This window comes from Strix aluco, chromosome 18 (assembly GCF_031877795.1).
Source record: "Strix aluco isolate bStrAlu1 chromosome 18, bStrAlu1.hap1, whole genome shotgun sequence".
NCBI classification, from domain to species: domain Eukaryota; kingdom Metazoa; phylum Chordata; class Aves; order Strigiformes; family Strigidae; genus Strix; species Strix aluco.
Genome location: NC_133948.1, coordinates 16981532 through 17008954, shown reverse-complemented (window position 1 = coordinate 17008954; position 27423 = coordinate 16981532). Strand labels below are relative to the sequence as shown.

The window sequence follows — 27423 nt, the reverse complement described above, 5'->3', positions numbered from 1 at the left end:
TTTTATGGAAGTTTCATTAATATTGCCCCAAAAATGAGCATCTGGAAAACAAGAGCCAAATTCTGTGGAGCTTAAGCCTGTTTAAGCAACTTCAACAATTCTTGTAATAAAATGGATGTTCTTTACAAATTTCTGCTCTGTGCAAACTTATAAATTGCTGTGTTAGTACCAAAGAGATCTTTTGTTCTACTCATAAATCTTCCTGTTTATGAATCAGCTAATAAAAGAACTGGAAGAGCTTTTGTCAGGTGGAAGAGTAAAGTGGTGTTGTAGTGTTTGAGGAATGAGAAAAATCTCACTTCTGGGAAACCATTTCTTTATAAAAAACTTAATACTGATGGTAATTCTAGATGCTGCTGAGTCTCATAGAAGAGTTGAAGAACAAACTTATTGCTGAAAAGAAGAATAAGTTACTGCTGGAACTACAAATTCGTGAAGAGGTGATGCAGGAATTTGCCCAATATTTTGCTGAGCTGGAAATATATTTCAAGTAAGTTAGCTTTGAGTGGTTTTTAAAGTTAATGATTAAAAACAATGAAATTCAATTCACTTATTTCTTAAATCTGTCTCTTGGCTATAAGAGACCACACTCTTCTGCTAGACTTACTGCCTCTGTTAATAGATCAGTTTCTGTTTGGACTATGAGTTCAGGAAAAATACTGTGTAGGAAAGGCTTTGATTTGGAGGGGGGTGGAGGGGGGTGTGTGTAATCTGTCAGCAGTGTTCCTGCAGAGCTCTCCCTAACAGAAGAGCTTTGATAGGATGTCTGTAGAAAGAGTGACACTTGCAAATTCTTTGGTTACTGCAGCCTTAGTGATACTTCAGATGGGTATTCTGGCTCTAGAAGCTTAGAAAAAATGCTTGTAGTTAAGTTGTTCAGCCATAATCTGTGTATATATGTCTCCCCCTCATTCTTCAGGAGTGTGTGTGCAGGAAATACACTTCTGCTTTGGTGTAGGAACACCATTTTGTGTATTGTTCTATTATGGCCAAAATAAAGAAAAACCCATCTTTGTTTATAGGCAGCTGTACTAATAACTTGTTAGCAGCTCCTGCTAGCTAGCTTTTATCTGACTTATTTTCCCTACTATAGTAAGTGCCTTTCTTACGAACGAGAACGGCTTGAAGAAGATGCTGACATGCGCCTGGAAATCTTTAAGGAACTTGTAGATGGTTATCTTGAAGACATGGATGAAGAAAATAAACTAAAGGATCAGCCTTGCAGTGAACAAGCTGGACCTCTGGTATTTTTATCCCCCTGATAACATCCCTTTCACTAACCACCTGTTGTGGTGATGGTACGTCTCAAGAATTAGAAGAACGGTTTCAAGGAATGGCATGCTGTGTGACTGTGTCCTCAGCAAGATACATTTATCATGTTAAATAGGAGTAGTTGCTGTGCCTCAGATATGCATTTAGGAATCTTTGGGGTTTTCTGCATTTCTGCAACACAAAGTGAAAATTACTGTGTACAAAGAAGCTGGGGGAAAAGCTGCAATTTTGCTATAAACTGTTGCATTAAGTGCCTATTTAAGGTATTTGAAGCTGAATTCTTAGGCCCTGTATATGGACTGTACTGGAGTGGTCCCAGAGACTTTTTTCCTCTTAAGGCTATTGTGGCTGCAACTGAAGCAATGAGAATTGTATATACACTTAAGCATAACTAAACTCTTAGGTTGAGGCTGGTTCTTTGAGTTTGGAACCATTTGTTTTTAAAAAACAAGGAGGAAAGATATAAAGTCAATGTTTTAAGTACAACTTAATTTGATAAGTTGCCACAAACTTATTTGACCTCCCAACCTTTTACTGATATTTGAAAATTTCAGATGTATTCCTTCTAAAACTGTTTGCTTGCTGTGTTCATTCAGTGTTCTCATTGGGTAAAAATGCTAGCTTTTATATTAAATTTGGAGGGGATGTTTTTGTGGTGATATAAAAGGGAGTGTGATGGTGGGCCATTAAATGCTTTAAAAATAAAGTAGCTGTTACTTGATGCTGGAGACTTCTGTGTGAAGGTAGACAGAAACTGGCAATTAAATTGCCTGTGAACCCACAAGAGGGCTTTAAAGTCAGAATTAACTGTGCTTAGATGTTTGAGGACATAATGGTCTTCCAAATTTTCAGTAGAAATAATGGGTATTGTGTAATTATTTGCTATTTCTAAATGGATATAAATTATCTTTCAGAGTGAAGAATATGGCATAGGGCCAGGCACCTGCATTGATCTTGAGGGCGTTACTGATTCTCTGCAGGATGATGTCGTTGATATCAAAAAGCAGGCAGAAGAAACACACAGACATGTGGTGTCTCTAGAGGACCCACAGGAAGCCACAGGTTGGCTTGAAAAACAGCTGAGCAAAACTACCACTGAACTAACTCAGACCAAAGAAAAACTGACAAAGAAAACCAATGAACTAATCAAAACTGAAGAGCAGCTGACACAGAAACCCAAAGGTGAGCTGGATGTGTGTGTGATGTGACAGAAAAAAGAAATTACTACTGTAAAATAGTAGTTGAGCATTGTAAAATCCAGTTGAGCAGGATTTTGGAACCAAATCGTATGCATAGAGGTGATAATCAATTGTTTTGTGTATGTTCAGGTTGAACAATTCCACAGGCCTTGATTATTTCATTTTTAAGACAAAACTTAAAACTGTCAGTTGAAGACTTCTGAATTGTAGGGTGACACATCAACATTATTTATTCGTGATTTCATGGTTATATCGTGATCCCAGCACTTTACATTTTGCTGATGCAGTGGTTTCAGGTATTCTGTGGAACATTCATAGATAACAGTAGCAATACCTCATAGTACGATTTCAGCAGAAGTCTCTTGATGTGGTCTGTATTTTATATGGGTTGCAGGGCCCAATTCTGTTCAAAAAAACCTGAACTTTTGAAATGTGTCCTGCAAGTAGAAGCCAACACAAAAATAAATGAGTCTATTCAAAAGCTACTAAAGTACCAGAAGATCTGGAAAAATGGATTCCTGAGTAAACTATGTAATGGCTGCTTATTTGATGCAGTCTTCTTTTCCTGTTACAGACTTTGAAATGCAGATGATTAAATCGGATGAGTCTGCTGAGCAGCTTAAAGAACCAACTGAGGTAACTTTCTCAAAAAAACGTTGTGCAGAATTACTTGCTTTAATACAAAATTTCAGTGGCTTAAAATGCTGTTGTAGTACATCTCTAGCTTTTTTATATCAAGCTTAGCTTAACTGATCTTGCTTCTAAATGCATCGTATAGTTCAAGAATTTAACACTGACTGAACTACTTTCTTTTCTAAGAAAATGAATATGCAGAATAAAAGGATTCAAGAACTAATGGACATCGTGGAGCAAAAAGATCATGTTACCATGAGACTGCAGGATTTGATATCCTGTTTAGAAAAAAACATGAAAGACTATGTAAGTCTTAGACATCTTAATTTTCTGTTTACAAAAAAAATCTAAATCTGTGCTTATAATGGACTTGACTATTTTGGAAAATTGAAATTTTCTGTAAGTAATTGCTAATTTCTTGAAATGGCAGCAGGTGAATTTGGCATTGAAACTAAAGTTGCAGCAGAATGTGTGTGGAGGTGTGTGTGGAAAATAGGACTTCTGGAAGCAGCGGTCTGGAGTTATTATTGGAGGACTGTCAATGAGACTGTGAAGAGCCACTCTAAAGAAAAAAAAAAAGCCACTCAAACTGGGAGGACTTTAGCAGTGGGAAGAGAGGGATTATGTCACTGTCTTTTTATTTTTACCTGAATGGAAGAGGAAGGAAAGGAGGTTTTGCTGCAGCAAAAGGTCAAATTTAATTGAAGTTAGAAGTTAAAGTGAGAAGGACAGTGATTGTGTAAATTGGCAACAAAAATCAGTGTGTTCCACCTACTACCACCATGCACACAAACTTTTTAAGGGAGAGCAATAATGTGAATGTATTGAGCAGAGTTTGAACTAAGAGTGGATGGCCAGGGTATCTCTGCTTTTGATGGGATCAATAAAACTTGCAGCTGGCTAGTCTGCTGCTGGCTGCTGAATGCCAAAAGACTGGCTGGGCTACATGGATACAGGTTAGAAAAAAATCAAAACATGCAGTTAGGTGGTTTTTTGAGCCTGATGCCCAGTAACCTGAAACGTAGTTCTGAGAACATTTTAAATTAAACTTAGGCAGCATCTGATCCCTTTTTCTCTTCCAATGTGAACTGAAGGCTTTGACCATACTTAATCTTCTGTTCCCTCTCTGCCTCTGAGCAGCTGAGCTTTTCAGTAGCAGGAATCTCAGGGTGATGGCAGTTGTGATGACTGCTTCCTGTCACTGCTCCTGCCAAGAGAAAGGCTCCAGCTCTGTCCAGTGTTTTGACGAGTCTCTGTGGCATGAAACTTAAAACGTGACCACAAACCTCAGGTCTGTTCTACAGATTATTTTTTTTTTAATTATTTACTTAGATGAGTGATTGGTCCTTGGCAACCAGCATGGCTTGGCACTTGTGTCATCTTGTGAGTAAAGAAACTTCATTCTTAGTCAAATATACAAATATAAAGTACATATGACAGAACTGACTGGGCTTTCAAATTGCATCACATCTGTCATGATAAAAATGATCTGTGGCTTTGATGAAGGCGGTTAAAACTCCCAGCTCTACCAACTATGAGAAGAAAGTTGTGAACTTGTAGAGCTGACCATTGGCCCTTTGAGCAAATCATTAATTTCCTCAACTCTTTCGACACTGGATACTTCAGGTGGTAAACTCGTTTTGCATTTGTAGTTTCCTGGTCTCTTGCTCTACTTTCTGTACAGTGCAAAACATTGTGCTTATTACTGTCTGAAGGGGTACCTGCTTTTTGCTTGAGTAACTGAGCTGTAACTGACTTGTTCTTCTGACAACCCCTTATACAGGTTACCCAGATAGATTTGTAAAAATATTTGCATCTAAAAGATTACTAAGGCTTTTAAGTGCTCACTTGGTAAAACTTCAAAGTAATTGATCTTATTTTAACACAGGACAACACTGTAACTACCATGAAAAGAAAATTCACAGAAAAGAACTCTAACAAAGTGATTGAAAGCAGCCAATTCAAGGATTGTGAGGAGACTGTATTGGAAGTGGGAAGAAAACATTGCTCTGAAAGTAAGGCTATTGTGGAAAAAGAGCCACCTGCAGAGAAAGGTAAAATTTCTACCATCACTCAACAGGGGGCCTTCCAAAAAAACTTGCTTACTATTCCAGAACAGAAGCGAAAAATTGTGAAGTGTAAACATTATGTTGTGAGGAGAAAATCTACTGTGTTAAACTGTAAATCAAAGTAACTGGTATGTAAATATCATCTTTTGCAGAAGGTACTATACTGCTCACTCCTAAATGCTTAAAATAAAAGTTAGTTTTTAGACTCTCCTTTCTGCTGCTTTTTCTCATCTGTTAATGTTCTTGCAGACTCCGCTGTAGTTCTTAATCAATTTCTTAACAGTTGTTTTTGGACTAAACTTGCTGTTGGTAGACTCCTGGGAAAGCAGCATCCCCCACTCAAGTTTTTTAAAATTGCCTACGCAGGCGTCAAAGGTGTCAGTGAGTTACTGATTGTTCAGTCCTACAGCACAGACTGTGAAACTTGGGGTTTCATGCTGTATGTGTGCTGTGAACTCACCAGCTTTGGGCAAGGTGACAGTGCTGGCAAAGGAGAAAAGCTTTTCACTTGAATCAAGTAAAATTATTTTAAGTCCACAGATACATATTTTGTGCAGGTCTCACATTTGCACTTCCAATCTTTTTTGCTTTCCTTGCTTTATCTGTGAGCTTACCAGTCTTTTTAGAATGAGGGGAATAAACCAGCTACAGCTGAGGACCTTCAAGCATGAGGGTGAAACTTAAAAGGACACCACTACTTATGTTATCCATTTCATTAAAGTCTATTATTTGGTGAGATTGAGCTATATGGGACTGACTTGTGCAAAATGGTGTTTGTAAGATCTGCCTGTCTCTTACTTGACTTCAGGACAGAGCTGGGCTCCAGTCTCTCATAGGACTATGGGAAGCATATGCCAAAGGAGAATGAAAGATCTTCCCTTTGTATCCCTCACTTTCTTGCCTTCTTCCTGCAGAATAGGTGCAAGTAAGAAGATCTTCCAGGCAATTGTTTGGGTGAGGATAGGATAGAAAAAGAGAATAAGGTTAAAAATAGGGATCAGAAAATATCTATCTCCATAAAGAGGGATAAAACATGTTAAAAGGAGACTTGTCAAGTTCACATGATCACAGAAAACTGAGGATACAGATGGTGAATAAACTGAATGCTGGACTGTCATTCATCACTGCAGTGAAAGAACAAGGGAATGCTCAATCTAGAAGATCAGTTTAAGTTTATGGAACACAGCACTTCATGCCATGGGTAGTGAACTTCTAGTATTTGTTGCCCTAGAAGGTGAGAGAGACAGATAATTCTCAGATCCCAGGAGTGGTTAGACAAGCTAACAGCCAACAGGGTCATACACAGATACTGAAAGGGTCAGGCAGGGATTGATTGTCTCATGTTCCTCCAACATTCCCAGGTGTCTTAGGTCAGAAAAGGTTTGTGGGAAGTGGCTGGGCCTGCCAACAGCAGCAGAAGGAGGCAAAATAATAGGCTAGGTCAAGGTCAACTGATGGTGTGTCATCCAGTAGGGCACTTCTGATGTCTGTGCGGCTTGTTCAAATACGTGTCATTTGAAGTCTTTCTTAAGAAAAGCTTCTGTCTGTACCAGATGCATTTCTGATTTATCTCTACCTTTTCTGGTTGGGATGAATTCTGGATCCTAGCATGACCATTTGATAGTGCCACCTATATAAATGTTACAGGAAGGGGGTGAGAACTGAAGCTGATGTAGACTCTTCGATATACTATATAGTAATAGGTTTCTTATCTCATGACTGAAACTTGTTTAAAGCAGCAAAAAAATAGAGAAGTGATAGCTCTTCTCAAACAAGAAATTAGTTAGCAGTGCCAATCAATGACAGCACTGAGATTGTCTTTTTATTGGGAAGAGCAGGCTCTTCAGTCATGTTAAATATGTTTGATTTGTGGCTGTTGAGAATATAAGGCATCTAATTTAAAAACTGAGTTGTTAGATGCTCCGTAATGATGAAACTTATATATACTTACATTTAACCATTCTTGTTAAACATACTTGATACAATAGGAAAATGAGCACAGGTACATTGTGATGGCTTTGTTGTAGAATTTAGACATGCTAGTGGCCTGTGACCAAAGCTTATTTCGTGAGAAGATAGGTTATCTTGTCTTGAGGTTCAGGTTTTTGTACTCTTCTCTAGGACTTGCCTCCCATGTTTTGGGATGGGATTTTTTCCTTTCTTAGTACTTCCTACGTACGAAGCTTCTGCACAGAATATCACATATCTTCTTGCACTAGTATTTATCCTGCTTTGCTACATGATTGTGGTTGTCAGTACAAAGCATCTCAATCACCTCTAAATCCTCTTATGAATGATCATACCCTTCTCACTATAGCTGTTGGGCAAAACTCTGCAACTTTTTGTATCTTGGCACCTTAGATGGCAAAATATGTCTTAAGACATCTCGGCACCTCTCCCTTTTAGTGAAGTATATAAAATTCATGTCCAGTGTTAGGAGTTTGTAGTATTTTGTCTGATGTGTTTTCTTGAGACCACACAACTAGGCTTTCAGAGAAAACCATCTCCCAGTTCCAAATTTTTAATCTTGTAGTATTTAGAAGCATGGCTTTACAAGCCAGAGTAAAGCTGCTGTTTCCTCTGGCGTAGCAGGAACACTTGATACATCTCATTAGAACAGAAAAGAAAGGGTACAGAAAAGCAGGAGGAAAAAAGTGTCCTGTAGAATTTGATCCCTCTAAAAATAATCAAAAACCAAAACCTGAATTGAGATGGAAACCACTATTTCTAATGCTTCAGTACGACTTTTTGTTAGTGACTCTATAATAAACTTGTTGGATCTGTTCAGAGGATGTTTCCATGCAGTACACATGTACCCATGTGCTTAATGCTCCCAAAGGGAGATGACTGCCAAACTCTACCTTACTGAAGTTGCAGTACTCACAGAAATCTATAGTATCACTTTGGAGTACAGAGCTGTGATGGCCTAATCCTGTAGTGATAGTCAGGCTTGATTTTAATACTAAAACATACCTGCATGTTACTAAATGGACACAGTTGGATTCTAAAACACTTGTGTAAAATACAGCTGGAGTCAGGTTTGAAGGTGGTGAAATGCCTATGATTTTACTTCAGGGAAAAAACAGTCTTAAGCTAATAAAATATTTATGGAAATTTGGGATCATGATGGAATGTTGTAGATCTTTCTGGGAGAACCTTACATGCAACACATTAGGTGTGGGCATAAGTAGTTCTCCTTGTATCTAGTTTAAAAACCAACTGAAAAAAGAGAAGAAAGTCCCAAACACTAAGCAAAACACTTGTGCTGGATTTTTAGCTTAATTTTTAAAGTAAGGGCATATTGAGTATGAATGAAAATTCTCAGGGAAGTGTACAATGCCATTGCTTTTCTAAATGTAAAATGGGGGATTGGCTGTATTAAAAGGATTGTTGAACCAGTGAAAGTGGAAACTAGACATAACTGTGAACATTATCTAGCTCATAGATATTACTACACATTAGTAAAACTAGCTAGATTTTTCTATAGTGGTGCAGAGCAGAAGGCTGGAATATAGCCGTGGCAAAATGTTCTTTAAGGCTCCTGAACACCTCTTGCTGCAAACCACGTCTGTAAGCCTAAGAGGCACCTACTGCATTTTAAACTGTTCCGAGGGGCTTTACTTCAAGACTTCGAAAAGCCATGTGATATAAGGGTGTGGCTTTCAGCTGGTGACCATTTTCTGTGTAGTAATTGCTATTTGGCAGTGCTAGTGACTTGTACTATTGATTTTAATCATCCTGAACTGTTGGTTTGGTTTTTTTGGTTTTTTAGGAGGTATGAAGGAGAGTTGGGAAGATGACTCTCTGGACCAAAAGAGAACTGAATATGTGAAAGCAAATCATACTGAGAACTATGCAGAAATACTAGCACTGAGGGAAAGAACTGAAACCTTGGAAGGTCAGCTAGCTGCACCTGAAGAACAGTGCAGAAGAGAAAAAAACAAAAAGGAGTTCAGTGGGCAAATAAAAAACTTGAATCTCCAGCTCTCTGCTTCAGAAGAAAGGGCTTCCGGCTTAGGTGAAGAACTTCAGCGGTGTCGAGCTGACCATCAGGAGATTGTTTCTGAATTGGACAAACAGAAAACTATCAATAGGGAACAAGAAGAAAAGATGATTCAGCTAAATAATGAAGTAGAAGGTGCTAAACAAAATATAATTTATAAAGTGCCGCTAATTAAAACAATGCAGTCCAAAGTAGATGAGTTGTATAAATGTCACTTTGAGTCTTACACTACGGATATTGATTCAGTTGATCTAAAGGATTCCTTAGACTCTCAGAAAGATGAGCTGGAGAGAGCTTCTTCACAAAAAAGTCAGCAGATTCAAGAACCACTTCAACAAGTTGAAGACTTAAAGAAGGGACTTGGTGATGCTGAGAATTATAATAATCAACTAAAAATAAAGTTAAATGAGACTGCAAATCAAGATTATCAGTCCACAAATGAAAAAGTTCTTATGAACCAGTTACAAGAGCACATCCAGAAGAAAAACCAGGATTTTGGAAAACAGGCTGCAGAGGATCACAGAGTAATTGCAGTGTTTGAAGAGGAAGTTACCAGCTCCAAGGGAAAAATAAGAGAGCTTGAATGCCTCTTGGAGGCTTTTAGAGCTAAAGATGACAGCATAGCAAAGTTAGAAGAAGTACTTAAAGAAAAAGAATCTATTATTTTAAATCTGGAAAGTAATACAGTAGCTCTGCAAGAGGAACGTGCCAATTCAGACAAAAAACTGAAAGAATTAAATGATCAGGAAGCAAATCTAAAGGAGGAAGTTGTGCAATTGATGAACAGCTTGGAGAACATGAAACACACTCTTCAAGAAAGGGAGAAAAATGAGGATGAGCAAATACAATCTATAGAATTGTAAGTAAACAATGAGATAATTCCTAACCCTTTGAGAATAGACTCAAGTTAAAACTACCTTCTGTGAACATCAATTTATTTTGACATAACACATTTGCATGTTTGTCAACTTTATTAACCAAACTGCTTAAGAACTTTTAATCCACTACTTGATTTCTATATTTGCATATTTTGCTAGCTCTGTTTTCCTCACCTGTTTGTGTATTCTTTCAGAAATATCGATCTAAATCCTGCAGAACTATTGTAGGGGGAAACAGGAAGTGATGAATTATTTGGGGATTTCTAATAGTATTATGTTACATACCCTTCTTGGAGGAAATGGCATAGTTTAATGTTATATCCTGTAACTTGTATAAAAGCAGGCAATGATTTCTTTAGAAAGGACTGAATGGTAAAAAGGAAAAGAAGAAAGTAAAAAAAAGCCTAGTAATTAAACAGTAAACAGCTGGTTTTGGTAATAGCTGTTCTAGGTGAACACAGTATACTGTAAGAACTTGAAGGAATAATGGGTGTAGGAGAGTAGAACTTCCCCAGCCCCCTCTACTTTTTAAATCTTTAGGAAATAAGAGATTAAATGTATCTGAGAGATTATATTTGCTATGTGGCAAGGAAATTGCAATCATGTAAAAATGGCTTTAAGATGCTGTGTAGCCCTTCTGACTGGGGTTTCTTTAGTTCCAATATCTGTGGGCACGTGCATGTACTCTAAAATACAATTTAGCATGAGGGTCTGGGGATCCCTGACCCTGTGCTTGTAAAACTTTGAAAGGTTTTCCTTTTGTGAGACCTTATTTTGTATTGTTAATTATGGAATTTAAGAATATCTTCTATTAGGTAATTGCGAAGTAAAAATCCAAGATAACTTACTGTAAGCTTTTTAAAATAAATATGACCATTTAAAAATAAACCCATTAAACTTCTTAATGACTTTGTAGCACTTAATAACAACAGGACTTGTTACAATGTTATTGGTTTTTCTACTTTCTTTTGATTTTTATTTATTTTGATCCTTACAAGGTCTGGGATGTAAATACCAAGTTTATACTTAATTGATATTAATCTTGTCCCTTTTGTTACTGTGTAAGGACACCTAATGGTAGAAATGGTTACTCTACTGTGCTTAAAAACAAGAATTTTAAAAGATTGTACTGTTCAAGAGTGAATCTGAGTGGTTTATTACTTCAGGATCATATAATAAGTAGCTGAAATCCAAAATTATAATACTTGTCATTTAGCTGATAGATCTGCGATTCTATTCATGAATAAAACCAGCCATCAAAGAGCCTGAGTTAATGTGTAAAAGCTGTTTCTTTGAGATGTGTAACACTAATGTTATTTATGTCTCTTCATTTCTAACACAAGGCTACGTAAAGATCTTTCTGAGAGCTCTGCCCTTGTACAGAGCTTGAAAAAAGATTTGCAGAGGAAAGAGGAAGAAAATGCAGATTTGAAAGAGAAACTTTCTGATGCCAAGAAACAAATTCAGCAAGTACACAAAGAGGTTTGTAACCATAGGCCAAATGTTTCTTCTGCAAGTGTGTTTGGGGTTCTGTTAGTAAAACCTGTTTTCACAAGTCTCAAGCCACAGCTGTTAGAAGTGGTTCATAACAAGGCTGCGTTCAGCGATCCATTTAGAGTGAGAGTGAGTCTAAAGTTCCATTGCCATTGAGCTGTGAGCTAAAGCCCGGAGGTCAAAACATGGATTAGTACTGATATTGAAGGGGGGGAGTAAATTTTATTGATACACTTGAAAAAGGCTTGTCAAAAGTCAGCTAACCTGGTTATGGAGGAGGACTTTGTAATCTTCATAACAACAGTAGCCGTATGTTGTTGTTTGTGCTGACTGCAAAGCCTCAGAATTCAGACTTTTGGAAAATGCTCATCTCTGGGAGGAAAAGATGGATTAATTGGAAAAGGAAAGCACAGACTTCTAGAGACTTTTTAAAATCTGAGATGTTTTCTATTAAGTTTGGGGAAAATAAATGAAAAAATGGAATAACTTTTACTAATGTTGATTGTTAGTATTTAGTTATGAAGCACTAGGATTTCTTAGAACCTCATGGGATATCGCAAGAACTTAAAATCCAGAAGACTATTGCAAGAGTTTGGGCTTGAAAGTTAAGCTTTAAAAAAGTATTAATGTCTTCCCAGCAGCCTGACATTTCAGGACCTTTTCCCTACTCAACATGCAGTGTATAATCCTTTGAGAAGTAGCAAGGAGTGGATGGGATCATGTGTCAGGAAACACTTTTTTCTTTTGTTAGAGTAATGTCTTCTAAACACTTTTTTAGACAGCTTGAATGCTCCTTTCAATATATGAAAAACTTATTTATTCTTGACTGTCTTTAAATATTTAATACTTATTGAGGCTCAGAATGAAAAGCTACTAATATGTAGCATGTGTATTTGTTTCTTTCAACATGTTTTTGACATGTTTTCTTTAATTTGCTTTCAATGTGATATTTAGGAGCAGCTGAATAATGAGAAGCTGGAAGAAATCTCCAAACAGTATGAGAAAGCATGTAAAGGTCAGAAAAAGCCCTTATTGTGCCATTTTTTGGGTGTGGAATGGCAACATAATGAGTTGTGATGTTAACTAATTTGGAGAGTCTTGCATATTTATATTTTAAAATACTGAGAAACTCCAACCTGGACACTAAAATGTTATAGTCAGGAACTAATTTTTATTGAATCATTATTAGCAGGAATATTTGAAAGCAAAGAAACAGTCTTAGAATAAGAAACATAAGCCCCAAAGAAAGGCTGGATTTGCTGTATCAGTGTTAACTTACTCGATATTGGTGTTTATTTCTCACTTTAGTTGGCCATGTTAACAACATCGAACACTGAAACATGAACTAGCACCGTAACAGTTTCTGCAGGTTTGATAAACACTCAGCAGTTGAACAATAGTTAGTTTTTCATCTAATACCAGCCTTAGTCTGACGTTAACACTGACATGCTCACCTAAATCAAGTTGATGGGAATCACTTCAGAATTCTGGATTTGGAAAGTTCTGTAGAGATACTCTATTTCTTTCTAATAGAGCTTTGGATCTCAGGCAATGAGGGAAATTACTTGTGGTGAAGGCACTTTGGGAGAGAATGGTGGGAGCTAGGATGGGGGCTCATCTGTAAATTTATTTTCAGATCTGTGTGTGTTGAGGTTTGAGCTCAGCCGGCAGCCAGTCGCCACGTGGCAGCCGTTCACCTCCCCCCTCCCCGGTGAAACAGGGGAGGGACAAAAAGAAGAGAATTCGTAGGTTGAATAAAAAGAAAGAAATTTACTAAATATAACAAGAAAACAACAGTAACAATAGTGAGTCAAAAAAAATGGGTAAAATGCAGCAGTGTCTTACCAAGCATGGCAACCACACCCCCCCCCCATAGCAGCACCCGACTGCACCCAAAACCAGCAGCGGCAGAGAGAGCCTGGCCCGGCTGTACCCCCTGGGCACGGCATCGCCGGTGGGAAATACTCCAGTGAGCATTGGGACCACCCGCCAGCTGTGCTCCCTCTCAGCCCAGGGAAAGCTGACTCTGTCCTGGCCCAAATCAGGACAGTGTGCAAAGGAAAAACTAATTGAAGATCTGCAGATGGCATTAGAAGAACAAGAACAGACTCAGATTAAACAAGGTCAAGTGCTTGAAGCCAAATTAGAAGAGACCAACAGATTAGTTCGGGGTAATCTCTCCATGCAAAGGGAACAGGGAGGCAAAATTGTTTTGGATGTATTGTGTATATATATATAGCTGCTTTAAATCTCTGTTTTGATTTGTTGAGTGTTATTTAGGCATTAATTGTATATAGGACATAACAAACTTCTAACAGTTAAAGGCTTCTGTTGTCCCTTTGTGGTCACAGCTGATAAATCCATGTAACTTCAGTAGAAGGATGTGAATGTGGTCAAATATACATTTAAACTGTGTGTTATATAACCTCATTTTGTGTACTGACTAGAACTGGAAGCATGGAAGCAGAAATACAGAGAGCTGAATAACCAGAGCAATAGTGACTGGCAGCAAAAGATGAGCAACGCCACGGAAAAAAACAGAGATGAAAATGAGGAATTAATAAAGCTGCAAAAACAACTGAAGGTAAAACATGGTGATGTAATTCATACTTAGGTTTAAAACCATAACTTTCATTTAGGAGTCTAAATTATTTTTGTGTCACTATCTTCAAGAGCTAGGGCATGATGTGGCCAGTTCTTGTGCTGGTGAAGGAAACCTCCTCTAAAAACTGCAGTGCGTCAGTGCAGCAAAGTCTGGATGGGTGTCTGTGTAATACACAGCATCGCTGATGCCCCACAGTGGGGTGCACCCTTCGCTGTGGTGTGCTGCCATGGACGGTGCTTCTCTAGCTGGACTCCTCTTAAAATTGTCTTGAACAGATGTCAGGAGCTGGATTGTTTCAAACCTTTTTCCCATCAGTTGCTTGGGCAAATAAATCAGACTCTTTAAAGATCTTGTGCTTGCTGTGTGACCTGTAAGCCCTTCCTGTTAGGCTGAGGGTTCACCTCTTCATTCTCCTTGGATTAGAAAGCAGACTTTTTTCCCAGGCAGCTTTTCAGGTGCCTTCTGTCTTGTGTGGGAGAATGTCTGACAAGAGGTTTGGTTGTGGTAGAGAAGGAGGCAAAGTTGCTGTGGATTGAAGTAACATTCCTGGTTACACATTGTCTCTGTTTCCCATTCAAATTGTGCTGCATTTTTTGCCTTTCAGTCTTGAAGTAGGTTTCCTAACATGTCCTGCAAGGCAATATAAAAGATTGGGAATTTGTAAGTAAAAAGGGTCTTTTTGCCATTACCTTTGGTGTAACTTTAATAGTGTTTGTGACTTACCCAGAGCATGTTTTAGAGGAAAAAAAGTCTGTTCCCTGAAGACATGCCCGTCCGAGTAATAAGTTCTGAAAACTGCTAACAATTTTTTTAAATGGAAAAGAACAAATGAGAATGTAATGCTTGCACTTGGGAATATGCTGGAGTAAAACTGTGCTAGTATTTCTGTTATCTTTTTGAAAGTAATGTGTTTAATGGTAATATGGATTTTTGTGTTGCTTAATCTCTGCCTATGGCTTTATTTCTGGTTCCACTAAAATAGGAGAATGAGGCAAAGTATCAAGCTGATAGAAGGAACTGGCTGGAGGAAAAAATGAGACTCATAAGTCAAGTGAAAGAAGCTGAGAGCCATCACAACAGAGAAATGAGAAAATTTGCAGAGGACAGAAAACGTTGTGTAGAGCAACAAGCAGAAATTGTAAGTGACTGGAGGTCTCAGCAGAGTCTTTAGTACAGAGCAGATCTCGTGTCAAGTGTTAACAGTGTGGGCGCTTGAGGGGAGCTGGCCTTTGTCAAATCCCCTCATTTATCACATGGCAAAGCCTACATGGGATCTTCTCCATGTGAAAAGGGAAGAACAGGAGTGTCACAAAATGAAAAAGCATCATACCTAATGGAAGTGAAAGTGCCTGTTCCTTTCTATCCTGTCACCAGCACCGCCTTGCTGTGAATTCTTCAAACTTCATCTTGTGTGTAAAACACCAATAAGTAACCTATGCTTAAATGAATTGCTACTTAATGAAGCTGGGAAAACATACCTTGAAAACCAAGATTTGCTGCTTGGTTTTTCTGAAAAAAAAAAAGGGGGGGCGGGAGGGGACAGCCTATGAGGCTTTAGAAGGAAGAGAAGAAGCAAGCAGTAGTTGACAAAAAAAGCTTCTTTCTAGATCTTTCCAGTAAAAATACTGGGTCAAAATGCTAGTGGTTTTGCTCCCATATCGCTTTCAAAGTAGAGTGACTGATAGTTAATAACAAGGTGGATTCCTTGCCTGGTCACTGGACTGTATCAAGGTTGTAATTTCCTAAGCATATGAAATTATTATACGAATCTGTACCATCTAAAACTGTACTTGCATCTAGAAGTAGTTAGCAATGACCTTCTGGACCTGCAATCAGTACAGGGGGGTGTTAGGAGCTTGGGACTACTTTCACTTTGTCTGTGACTTTGCTTGCCTGAGACTTTCTAATAAAAGCAGAAAGTGGGCAAGCAGGAGTGGTGGTTCTTGACAAAAATTCTCTTCTCAAAGAGTATAAATTTAGATACAGTTTCTTCTAATTTGAAGCATGGTTTGCTTTTGTATATTTGTAGTGAAACTAGTTCTGTGTGAGCTTTTTAAGATCTACATAGGCTCTCAAGTCTACTAAGGCCATAAGATAGTACTGACTATGCCAAACTAAGCTGTCAGAGCAGTTCAGATGGTTTGTAGAAGTGGTGTTCAATTCTAACCTATCTTTCCCCTATTCAGGGAAGACTTGCTGCACAGCTGGTAGAAAAGGCCAGCAATCTTCAAAAGTGGTGTGAAGAAAGAGATCAATTAGTAGAAGCTTTGGAAGTACAGCCCAAGACTTTGGCTTCTAACACCGTACAAAAAGATAAAGAAATAGCAGAACTGAAACAAGCTGCAGTAAAGGATTCAGGAAAGGTCCTCTCGCATTCTCTCTCTCTTGTTTCTGTGGGATTTTTTTGTAGTTGTTTCCTGTTGTTTTTCTTTTGTTATTCACTAATTCTGCAAAATACTACATTTTGGCTCTATTTCAAACATATTGAAATTGTTTGCAGCTAATATAAAAAAAGCTTTGTGCTTCTCTGAAACTGAATTTGTAACAGTAACTGAAGTTTCAAAAAACTTCGTAGTTCAAATAAACACTCAAGTCTATTTGATTATTTGATTGCAATTTGATTGGACTGGAAATCTGAAACAACTATCACATCTGCTGCCTTTTTCACAGAACCAAGAACTTCATGAACAAATGGGAGGTGAACTTTTATAACCCTACATAAGTAGAGTAAAATAAAAATTTTGCATTACATCTTCCCAGGCTGTTCTATGACCTTTCGTGACTTTAAATAGAGGCCACTCATACATGAAGTTGTTGGCTTTTTGTTGGACAGCTGGCTGTTTGAGCCTGCAATTCTAAGATGCTACTGAGTAATTGTAATGATGCTCATGCACATGTTAATTTCTTTTGCCAATCCTGCAATTTGTGGCAATTTTTGCTGTGTTTATTAGGATGAGGAAACTGATACAGAAGAACTAAGAAAACAGGTGGCTGAGAAAGATGACTTTATAAAGGAATTGAAACAAGGCGTTAACCATAAAAGTCTTCAGTCTTTGGCAGAAGTACCTTTACCTGAAGGACAAGATAAAACAGATCAGTCTGTAAACAAAGAGGTATGTTTGTTATATTTATAGAAAGTATGTACTAATGATATGTTGTTAATAACTTCTTTGTTTTGTTGTTTTCTCACTATATATTTCAGCAACGTGGGGAATCTCCCGGAAGTTACTTACTGTAGTTCTTCGTACTTTAACTATATCAATTAGTTCTGAGTTCTTGTTCATTCTTCTCTCTCCCTCTTTCAAGTTCCCCCTCAGAAAAAGAAGTACTTTAGTTAATAGAATGCCACCTCTCTATACACTATAAAACTTACGTGCCTGTGGGAAAAAACTAGTTAACTAATCCAGGTTCTAGAGATTTGAAGACATAATATTTATGATGTCATCTCTGGTTATGTCAGTGCTAAGGGGATTTCAGCTCAAACAACTTTCCTGATGTCACCTATAGTGTGGTAATAGAGATGGTTCTGTAATTAGAGCTGCCAGCCCATATGGGGTTCACAAGAACAGAACACTATCTTGCATCTAACTTAAAAACAAAACAATATTTGAAGTTTACACAAAGAAAAGATCGACTTTGCATATTTCCTGAACAAAAATTAAAAGGCTCGCACCTGTACTGAGCCTTCTGATTCTGACCAAACCCTTGTGTGGTACATGAGCAGTATTTAATGAGGTAGTTTTCCTGTTAAACTGAATTAATGCTCTGTGACTCCATTGCTAACTAGTAATGAAGTAATAGAGCTGAACATGGATTTCCTAGCAGACCCTCCCCTGGCTGCTAGAAGATGCGATTCTGCTCTTGGGGCAGAACTGGACTGAATGATAAAATTCATCTCTAATCTCTCTCCTGTCTACTGCCAAATAAGACTGGCCAGGTTCTTGCTCCTTCGTCAGTTCAGCTGGTGCCGCATAGATAAAGCTTGTGATGTGTGAGGGAGTAGAGAGGAGCTCTCAGAATGGTTATTGCTTTATACAGCTTTGTAATGGCAGCTAAGAGAGCACCATAAAATTAGTTATTTTTGCTAAAAAATTAGTTATAGAGAAGAATTGTTGTGAACAGTGGGTGCTGAAGTATTTACCTCAAGCCAGTAGCCACAGTACTTGATGTTATGAATAAGGAGAGGCTACTACCAGGATTATCGTGTGAGAAACTGTTATGGTGTGAAGTGAATGGGGTAGAGTTTTGGGGGGAAGTCAAATAATTCTCAGGGAAGATAGAGTGGAGATAGAAGAAAATCTAAGGTGATCAAGACGATGTGAGGAGAGGCTAAGAAGCTGGCACTGTGATTAGGAGAGGTTAAGGCCACCAGAGGGTTGTGGGGCTGAGGTTTACAAAACCATGGCTGCGATGGGTAGACAGAAGGCACAACTGTCCTTGCTAAAATCCTGCAAGAACTGGGCAGCGCTTCATGAAACTAATAGGAGATAATTTTAAGACAGTTAAAATAACATATTCCTATATGAAGCAGCTAGTAATCTTCTGGAGGTGGTGGAAACAGGTACTGTCAGCAGGGATTAGAAAAATTTTGTAGTAGAAATCCATAAATATATTTTTAAATGGATACTCTGAGGGTTAGGCCGTGGTGTAGACTCTGACAATTCTAATGCAACAGCTAAGAATGCTGGGAGAGTATGGAGAGGACAGATGACAAGGTGACCAGGATCACACATATTATCCTTAAATAGCATCTCCCTTTGCTACTCTTGGGGCAGAATATTGAACTAGACAGACTGTTGGTGAGACCCAGCAGGCACATCTCATGATGGCATCATGAGTTGAGGTTACTGCCTTCAGCTTGTGTTGTCTCTCAGCCCAGGTGTTCATTAGCTGACTGCACGTGAGCTTGTGTATTGTAGCTTTAGAAAAATCAAAATATTTTGAGGTTTACAGTTTAGCATAATCTTTTCTCATTCTAAATATTTACAGTTTATGGAAAAACAAAGCAGGACTAATCCTGTACTTGGACAAAGTATTCCAGTTAGATATGATGAAGTTAAAGGGAATTATTCATTATCTCGATGCCCTGGCAGTGCCTCTTCATTAAGTGAGGTAGGTACAAAACTGAAATTTAAAAATTTTATGCAGTTGTATGGGTTTTGCTAAATGCAGAATAGGGAAGGAAATGTATCCTGCTGTCTGAACAATTCTAAAGTTTTATTCTGCAAATACCTTCCTTGGTGATCAGATCACCTGATTTAGTGGCTTTTGGTAGAAATGAAAGATGTGTAACATAATCACATGAATAGCTCTATCTGACTTCAGCTGCATGCTCTCGAAATCCTACCTCTCATCAATGCTTATGAAGTGGCTGGTTATTAGATAAGTCACTTGAAAAAAAAAAAATAAACCCTTTTAAATGGATAAGCAATAGCAGGGCAAATTGGATTTGCTTTCTTCCACTGCGGGATTCTTGTGTGTAGCTTTGTTTGCTAACGACACTAGCCATTCCTATGTAAGTTTTTAATTGCTAACTCTCATGAAGTAGCAGTTACAAAGAAAAATGTTTGTGTTAGCCATCTCCATTCTTGGGAATGCAGTGGTGCTCGTATTCCCACTCAGAATCCCAGCAGAGCCTGTTGAAGAATGTGACTATCTTTGGGCTTTCCGTGAGCTTTGATCATTTTCCTTTTTGAGAGGAGGAAGGTGCCCTTCAAGAAGCCACAGCAGCTGCTCTGTTTGGGACCCCACCAGCAGCAGTAGTCGCAGCCACCTGCAATTTCTAAGCACCAGCCACCCCAGCAGCCTGTCTTTCAGGTTTCATTCAAACCGCTGCTGAATCCATTCCTGTATGTTAGCCAGCAGCTGAACTGCTGCCACAGAGATGCAGGAGCTGGGAAGACCACAGCTCTCACTTGCTGGTTTTGCTAAGAAAAACAGGTTGGGTGGATGGTGGAAGGTAAGTGCTGCTGAGGAAGAAGAATTGTGCGCACTGACTTTTCCGTCCCCCCCTCCCTGTGCAGTCTGTGCGGTTTGGCTGTGAGCAGGTACAAGACAAGGTTTTCAGCTTGTGGGCAGGGGCTGCCTTAATGCCTGCTCTTCCTCCAGAGAAGAGGTGGTGCTGTAGAAGTCTCTCATAGGTTGAATTTGGCTTGTAGCTTGCTAGTTGGACCTTGTTACTTACACAGCTTCTCTGGTGTAGAAGGGGAAGGGAGAGTTCCTTAAAGATAGGCTAGAGAAAGGTTATACTTTTCTCTCAAAAGCTCCCACTACTGCCTAGCTCCTAAGGAGCAGCAGAGTTCAGATGAAAGTTGTGTCAATTCTTCTACTGCTACTTGTGAAAACTGTGACTGTCTCTGCCCTTGAGCAAAATGACTTGGAAACAAAGTATCAGGCTGAGTTCAAGTTCTGTGGTTGTGGATAGAAACGTTAATTTTTTTAAATGTAACAAAGATTTAGAAAGTAAGCGTTAAACTCTGCTATGGTTGAAGTAGATTCCTTCAATTAGGAGTGTTCTGAAAGTGAACAGCTGGAAAATAGAATGCTTACTTTGCAATCCACTGGGGAAGGATATGTATTATGGGGTTTTTAACTCAGTTATTTTAAAACTTGTGTTCTTAAAATTTCCATGTATTTGCAGGACCATTCAGCAATTGTCCTTCACTCTTCAGAAGTGTCCACAGAAAATGGAAATACTAGTCAGTTCCCAAAACCAGAGATGGAAATGCAGTTCACAGCTCTGCAACCCAGTAAGATGGAGGTGAAGCACCAGGGCAGCAGCACCTTACCAGTTCCAGTTAAAATGCTCAAGCCAAGAAAGAAAAGGAAGAGTGAAGAGATGGATGAGGTATGACCTAGACCAACTGACAAAATATGTTGTGCACTTTTTCAATTTATTACTCTGATCATTTGTTAAAATCCTATGCTTTTGATTCTCACTGAGATCCTAAGGATACATAGAGAGAATATTTAAACCTCTTCCCCCCCATGCCCCGCCTCCTGCCCGGTGGTGGATCTCTGGCCTATGTTGAATAAAGTCATAGATTTCAATTTATCCAGACTCCGGACGCTTGTCCCTGATAGGTACTTCCTCTTTACCTTTTACATTTCTGTCTCCTTGCTCTTACTATTTGCTTCTGTCTCTGGCTGTGATCTGCAGGATTACAGACCAGTTCACTAGAACTGCTTCTTTTGGTTTAAGCAACCACTGGTATCAATTATAATCTCTTCTAATAGGCAGTTACAAGTTAAGCCCCTGGGCTTAATCAATGCATTTCAGAGTTTCAAGAGCACTTCCTTTGACTTTTTGTCCAGTCTGTGTTTTCTTTGATCTTTTTGTACTTAGAGGGAATATACAGAACTAATTGCACGAGCACCTGAACCTCCCTGTTTTCTGCAGACCTTAATTCCTCTTTAATTCCTTCAGCTATGCTAGGTTACATGCACCAGCCTTCCTAGTGTGCTGGGGTGTTTACGTGCGAGACTAAGGCTTCACAGCAGTTCAGGCTGGTAAAAATCTTCTCTGCTCCTCCTTGAACTGCACGTTTCTTTCCTCTGCCTTTTACCAGCACTAGCACGAACACAGCTATCTCCAAGACACTTACAAAGGCTCTGAAACCCCGACACCTCATGGTGGTGGTACTTACATACTTGTAATCCTACTTGTGGGGCTTATGAATCTCTGTACTTCTAAGGACTTCTGCAGCTGACAGGGGGGTATAAGGGAGATGACCTGTGGATCATTTGCATTTTGAGTGAGTTTGTCTCAGCTGGGGAGTGAAGTGTCTGATGCTTTTCTAGCATTCTCCTTCAAGTGTTCTCAAGTGATGTTTTTTAAATCTCTTAGTAAAATAGTTAAGGGAAATGGTCACTTCAGTGATTAGTGTTCAACAGTACTTCAGTAAACTCATTTTGTTAAACTTGGATTGCAAAAGTAGCTGTTAAAAGCTGTGTAAGTTAATTCATCTGGAATTGAACACTTCAGTCTGGAATAATGTCCAGAGTTGATTTAAATTTCCTATGTCTTGAACCAATTTTCTTTGAGAGCAGTATTCTCTTAGGCTGCTGGAAAAGTCAGTGTAAAAATAATCATCCTTCTGAAGGCACTGAAAAAGTACTGAACGTTATCTACAGATGGATATATTTCATCTAACGTAGTCACCCATGGTTTGAGAAGACTCTTTTACTGATCCATTTATAAATCCTCTCATAGTGTAGATGTTCATACCCCAATGGGATAACATTTAGCTAAGTAATTTTTCAATAACATGGAACTAATTTTAAAAGTATCTTATTGCTGTTTTATTCACCTGAATGTTATCTTAAATATTTATCTTCATGTTACATATGCCAAACAGAAATAGATTATAAAATGATTCAGTAACTTTAACTGTTACAAGTCTACTGAAGACACAATTTGGTTTTTAAATTTCCTAAAACTGAAAAGCATTGTTAAAACTAAAACTAAGGACTGAGGGGAAACCTGTAGTGCTAAAATAACCACATACTGCTCATGTCAAAGTTTTTAAAAAATAAAACAAAAACCCCTTTGTTTTTTAGAAACAAACAAAACCAAATCTTTTGCAGAGACTCCCTTCTAATTAAAGAACAAAATCCTCTTTCCGTGTTCTGATGCTGTTACCAGTTGGTATGGCTGTTGGTTATCTGAACTCTCTTGGCACCACTCCACAAGATAGAAGATGTCATTACAAGACAGCTTAGCAATGGCACTGTGCTACCAACCTGGTTTTCATACTTGTCACCATCAATCTGAATTTACACTTAGATTTATTAATTTCAATTTGTGTGTTGGCTTGTCAAATCTCTTAAAGACAAAAGCATAGGAAATAATGGAGAGAAGAAAATAGTAAATGTCAGAATGGTTTGACCACAGGCATTTCTAGTTCCCTTCCACAAGTTTGTTGAGCGTTTCATTCACATTTGAAGAGTTACCTCTATCCAGTATTAGCCAATGCCTCCCTACTGTTAGTCCTAGCATTTAAACAGTGGCTGCTTCTCTAATACAGATAATTGTTGTTCTTTCCAGAAGAATCCTAGTTAAAATTTGTCATATTTATTTTCTTAGGATTTTGTGAAAAGTGAGAACAAGAAAAATGCAAAACCTGCTATGACTAATTCACCTTCTACAAGCAACAAGAAAATAGTTTGGTTTTGTTCAATTTTGAAGTTAGTTTCTCCTTTCACAGGTCCACCTTTTCTGTAAAGCTGGACCTGTGAAAGGAGCAAACATTCCTATGCAGCAGTATCTTATCCTTATCTATGTATTTTAATAGGATTCTTAAACACTTACATTGTCTTCCTACTAAACTTTCTAAGCTAACCAAGGACAGTCAGTCTGTATTTGCCCAGAACGTGTACTGGCTGCAGCGTACAGGGATTCACAGGGAAGGATGTTGCATGCTGAGTAGCTATGAAGACTAGTTTGAACATACTCTTAGCATGTGTCATGTTATAGGCAATTCCTTTTGAAGTAAAACTAAGGTTTGTGTCATCTATATGCATGACAATTATAAAAATATGATTTTAGGCCTTAGTAGTAACATGGGCAGGCTCAAAGGGTGGACAGAAGATCTATTTTCACCATCGCTTTCCTTCTGTTTTATAACTAGAGCAGCTGATCTAATGAAATACTCTAAAACTTTGAATCATTTTTTTAAAAGAAACTATTTGTTTCCTATATTACTCATCCCCTTAAATGTATTCTGTGAAACTCTGATAATTTTTTTTTCTTTTGGGTATAAAATAAGGTTGTTTACATTGCTTGCTGTGGCAGTATCATTAGTGTAATGAACAGAGGTATCAGTAGCAAAGCTCAAAATGTCAGCTTGAAAATACCATTGAAGTCAAATAAAATGGAATTAAACTTGAAGATAAGTCAATTTTTCAACTTAAACAATGATCTTGTATTTCTGTACAGATGTCTTCTACAAAGTTGTTTAGAAAAGAATACCCCTTAAGAAAGCAAGGATCTACTTCAAGGAAAATGTCAGCTAAAAATAAAGATGGAACACTACAAAAAATTGGAGATTCTTTCCAAAGTTCTCCTATTATTATTCACTCTAAAGGTTTGTACAGAATAAATAAGGCTTATTCCATGTTATCTGGGTATTGTAGAATAGCTTTTTTCTACTGTAATCTGTTAATGTATGTGCTGTTAAAGCTCACATCTGCTGCATCCAGTTGTTCCTCATTTATGAAATAATGGAGTCGGAGCTGGGGCCTGCTCTGCTGAATCTTGCAGAGTGGAAGAGGCCGACTGGATTACAAGGACCACGTGGTTCTAGAGTTTAGGTTAAGTGTGAAAGGTGAGCCAGGTAGAGCGGAAAGATGCAGTGTGGAATATGTGCATAGAAATTGATCCTAAAAGCAATGTTAAGCTCAAAATGTCTGAGTTACTTTGGTTTTGCTTACAGTAAAACAGTTACAGGCAATTTCAGAAACTTGACCTGCTGATCTAAAAAACTCAGGAGTTGAATTCAAACCCAGATCTGACCTTGTTCTCTAAGCGATCCCTCCCCCACCTCCTGCTTTGTTTCTGTGGAAATTGCATTAATGTTTTTTGAAGTATGTATGTGGGAGAGGAAGATTAGTTCTACCGAGTCTGAAAGCTGGTATCTCCTGAAAATATGTGGAAGACTTCAATAAACTGGCTCTGAAGCAATTAATGGATTTCATTAAGTTTAAGCATAGCCTTGGGAAAATCAACTGCTAGGACTTTCCATTGAAGAATATATTTTTATTCTTTCCTACAGTAAGACATGATTTCTGAGTTACTGGGGGTTTTTTTAAAAAAGATTAAAATTAGCAGAGGGCCCAAGGAATCACCAGTGTTAAATTCTAAAAGACACTATTATTTGGCTGGTTAAAACAAGGTCAGTCACTATTCAACATGGACAGTTAAAATTAAGATAGTGGGATTTTTAAAATTTTCCGCATTTGTCAGAGTGGTTCCATGAGGACAACATGTCATTATCAATGGAAGCCGAATTCAGACTACTCAAAATTTCACCCTGAAAATACTTAATTTGAGCAAATGAGGTCTAATTTGTAACCTTTATTACTGTGTCCTGTGTTTTTTCCCTTTTTTGCATAACTTAGTATTGATTGGGATCTCTTCTTTCCTTCTAGCTCATAAGATGCACACACTCATCTCTTCACAGAGCTGGTACTAGTTTGATAAAACTATACAAGTACATAGAGAAAATTGACTCAGCCTTGTGCTTCTGTCAGTACAAAGAAGTTAAGCCCTGTTTTCAATTCCTGTTGTATTTAGCATCCAGTGAAATCTGATCCCAATTGATTTTTGGGTGCTATTTAAATGTGTCCTTTAAGCTTTTGCATTTGAAGCTATAGAAAACTGTTTCTGGATATAGAAGACTGTGGTAGTCAAATACATACCACTTCTGAATTTTTATGTTTCAATTTCAGACTACATCTGTTTCATTTTTAAACTGGTTTTAATAAACCTTTATTCATTAAACCTTTATTCATTAATTTTGAGGTTCATAAACCAGTAAGATTTACGATAAAATTTTTCTTGTAGCAAAGAAGCTGATGGCAACAATAAGCTCTCCCAAGTCTGCAGAACCAGAAAGTGCCAAAGGAAAGAAGCTCAAGCCAGAACGAGCTAAGAGAAAGCTGTGTTCATCTGACAGTTCTTGCCCTCTAGATGTCCCTGATTCTTCGGTAAGTGATTGCGGGTTAGTGTTCTGTCCACTGTAATCTATTTCTGTAATCTTGGCTTAAAATAAACTACTATCAGGGGGACAGAACAAACCTGATCGAGTCAAACTGCAGAAGAGGTTTGAAAGTACTGACTTATTTCTTGATTCTACCTGACCATTCCTTTTGGTCTTTTCTTCCCGATGTGTTACTTTAATTGTCTCTGTTTTCTCACCTCTCTTCTCTGCGGGTGACTGCTGACTTGCTGTATCACCCCGACAGTAGTCACGGAGATGCTTCACATTTGGATTCTTAGATGCCTTAGCTGGGCTTGTGGAGTATTACTTTTTCCTCTAGTACAGCAGTTGAGTCTTAATTTGTTTTTCCAGTAGTTTGTGTTCATTTAAGAGTAGCATGAAGGGGTAACAGAAATAGAGACCATGAAGGAATCCATAGATTTGGAATAGCCTGATTGAAACACTGAAGAGAAAGGTCTGCGTGTACAGTGAACTTTGCAGGGCAAGTGAGCACCTGAGGTAATTTCTGATTCCTTTTCTGCCCAGCTGCTATTAGGGTTACTTTAGGATTTGGATACACCCATGCTTTTCAAAGCACAGTTTAAATAGCCTTCTGCGTGTGCTTCAATTGCGTTGCCCTGTCTAAGCCAGCCTATAGAGCGTCTTATAGGCCAGGGCTTGATGGGCTGTTTCTGAAATCCAGCTTTATGGTTTTGTCAGTAACTAAAGTGCTGAGCGTGCTCTGGCTGTTAGAAGTACATCTCTTCATTCTGTCCAGTCCTTTTTCATTTGCTCTGGTGAGCATTTGCCCATACTGAGTTATTCTGTTGACTTTTCTGTAAACAGTGTGAATAGATGCAGCAGTAAGCAAAATGCTGTCCACAGGAGGATGAAGAAAATGACAGGAATGCAGGGCAAAAGAAGCTAAGGAGCTTGGAAGTGAAAGGAAAAGTTAAAGACTGAATTCTGGGAAATTCAGAAAGCTAAAGAAATTTAAGCTAAAAATATGTTTTCTGAACACTTCCTGTTTCACAAAATGAATATTAGAGATAAGAAGTGAGAGCTGCTTTCAGATCACTGTTTTCTTTGGACTTTGATATTTGTTTCAGCAAAAAATGGAATTTTGTATGTTCCCAGCATTTGTTGCTTATTATGATGCACTAAAATGGTGTCTCTGTTCTGGAGACCTGATAACAGGCAAAATTCATTCTGAAAACAGCTTCTGGGAAAAAACATGTTATTGGTTACGTGGGTCTAGAAATACATGTCATTTGTCCCTGAAGAAATGCTGAGTAACTCTTGAAATATCATCTTTTTCAGATCTTTATAGAAAAAAAGAGAAGGAAAGTGATCAGCCAGTCTTCAAGTGACAACTACGCTCAAAAACAGCGATATAATCTTGCAAAAGCATGTTTGTATTTTCTAGTTAAGACATATTTACGCTGTATTGTTTCAGGTCTATAGGAAGTAATAGGTACTTAGTCATGCTCCGAAGTCTTTATCTAGGTGTATAGAATTGTTCTGATGGTTTATGGTTCTGGTTCCATTAAAGCTGAAATACTGTTCAAGAA

At 38.2% G+C, this 27423-nt stretch overlaps 1 protein-coding gene across 1 annotated transcript; it reads left to right on the top strand.

Annotated features, from left to right (window-relative positions):
- Positions 1-350: 350 nt before the first annotated feature.
- Positions 351-27423, top strand: LOC141931611 (kinesin-like protein KIF20B; the record flags this gene model as incomplete). The annotated part of the gene is made up of 20 exons (XM_074843961.1): positions 351-490; positions 1094-1244; positions 2187-2454; positions 3046-3107; positions 3291-3410; positions 4993-5158; positions 8946-10035; positions 11398-11536; positions 12503-12563; positions 13594-13719; positions 13996-14132; positions 15136-15291; positions 16340-16516; positions 17111-17266; positions 19143-19265; positions 20794-21000; positions 23239-23316; positions 24091-24238; positions 25717-25859; positions 27173-27423. Coding segments are annotated over 20 exons (3792 nt in total), but the record flags the coding sequence as incomplete, so codon positions are not given.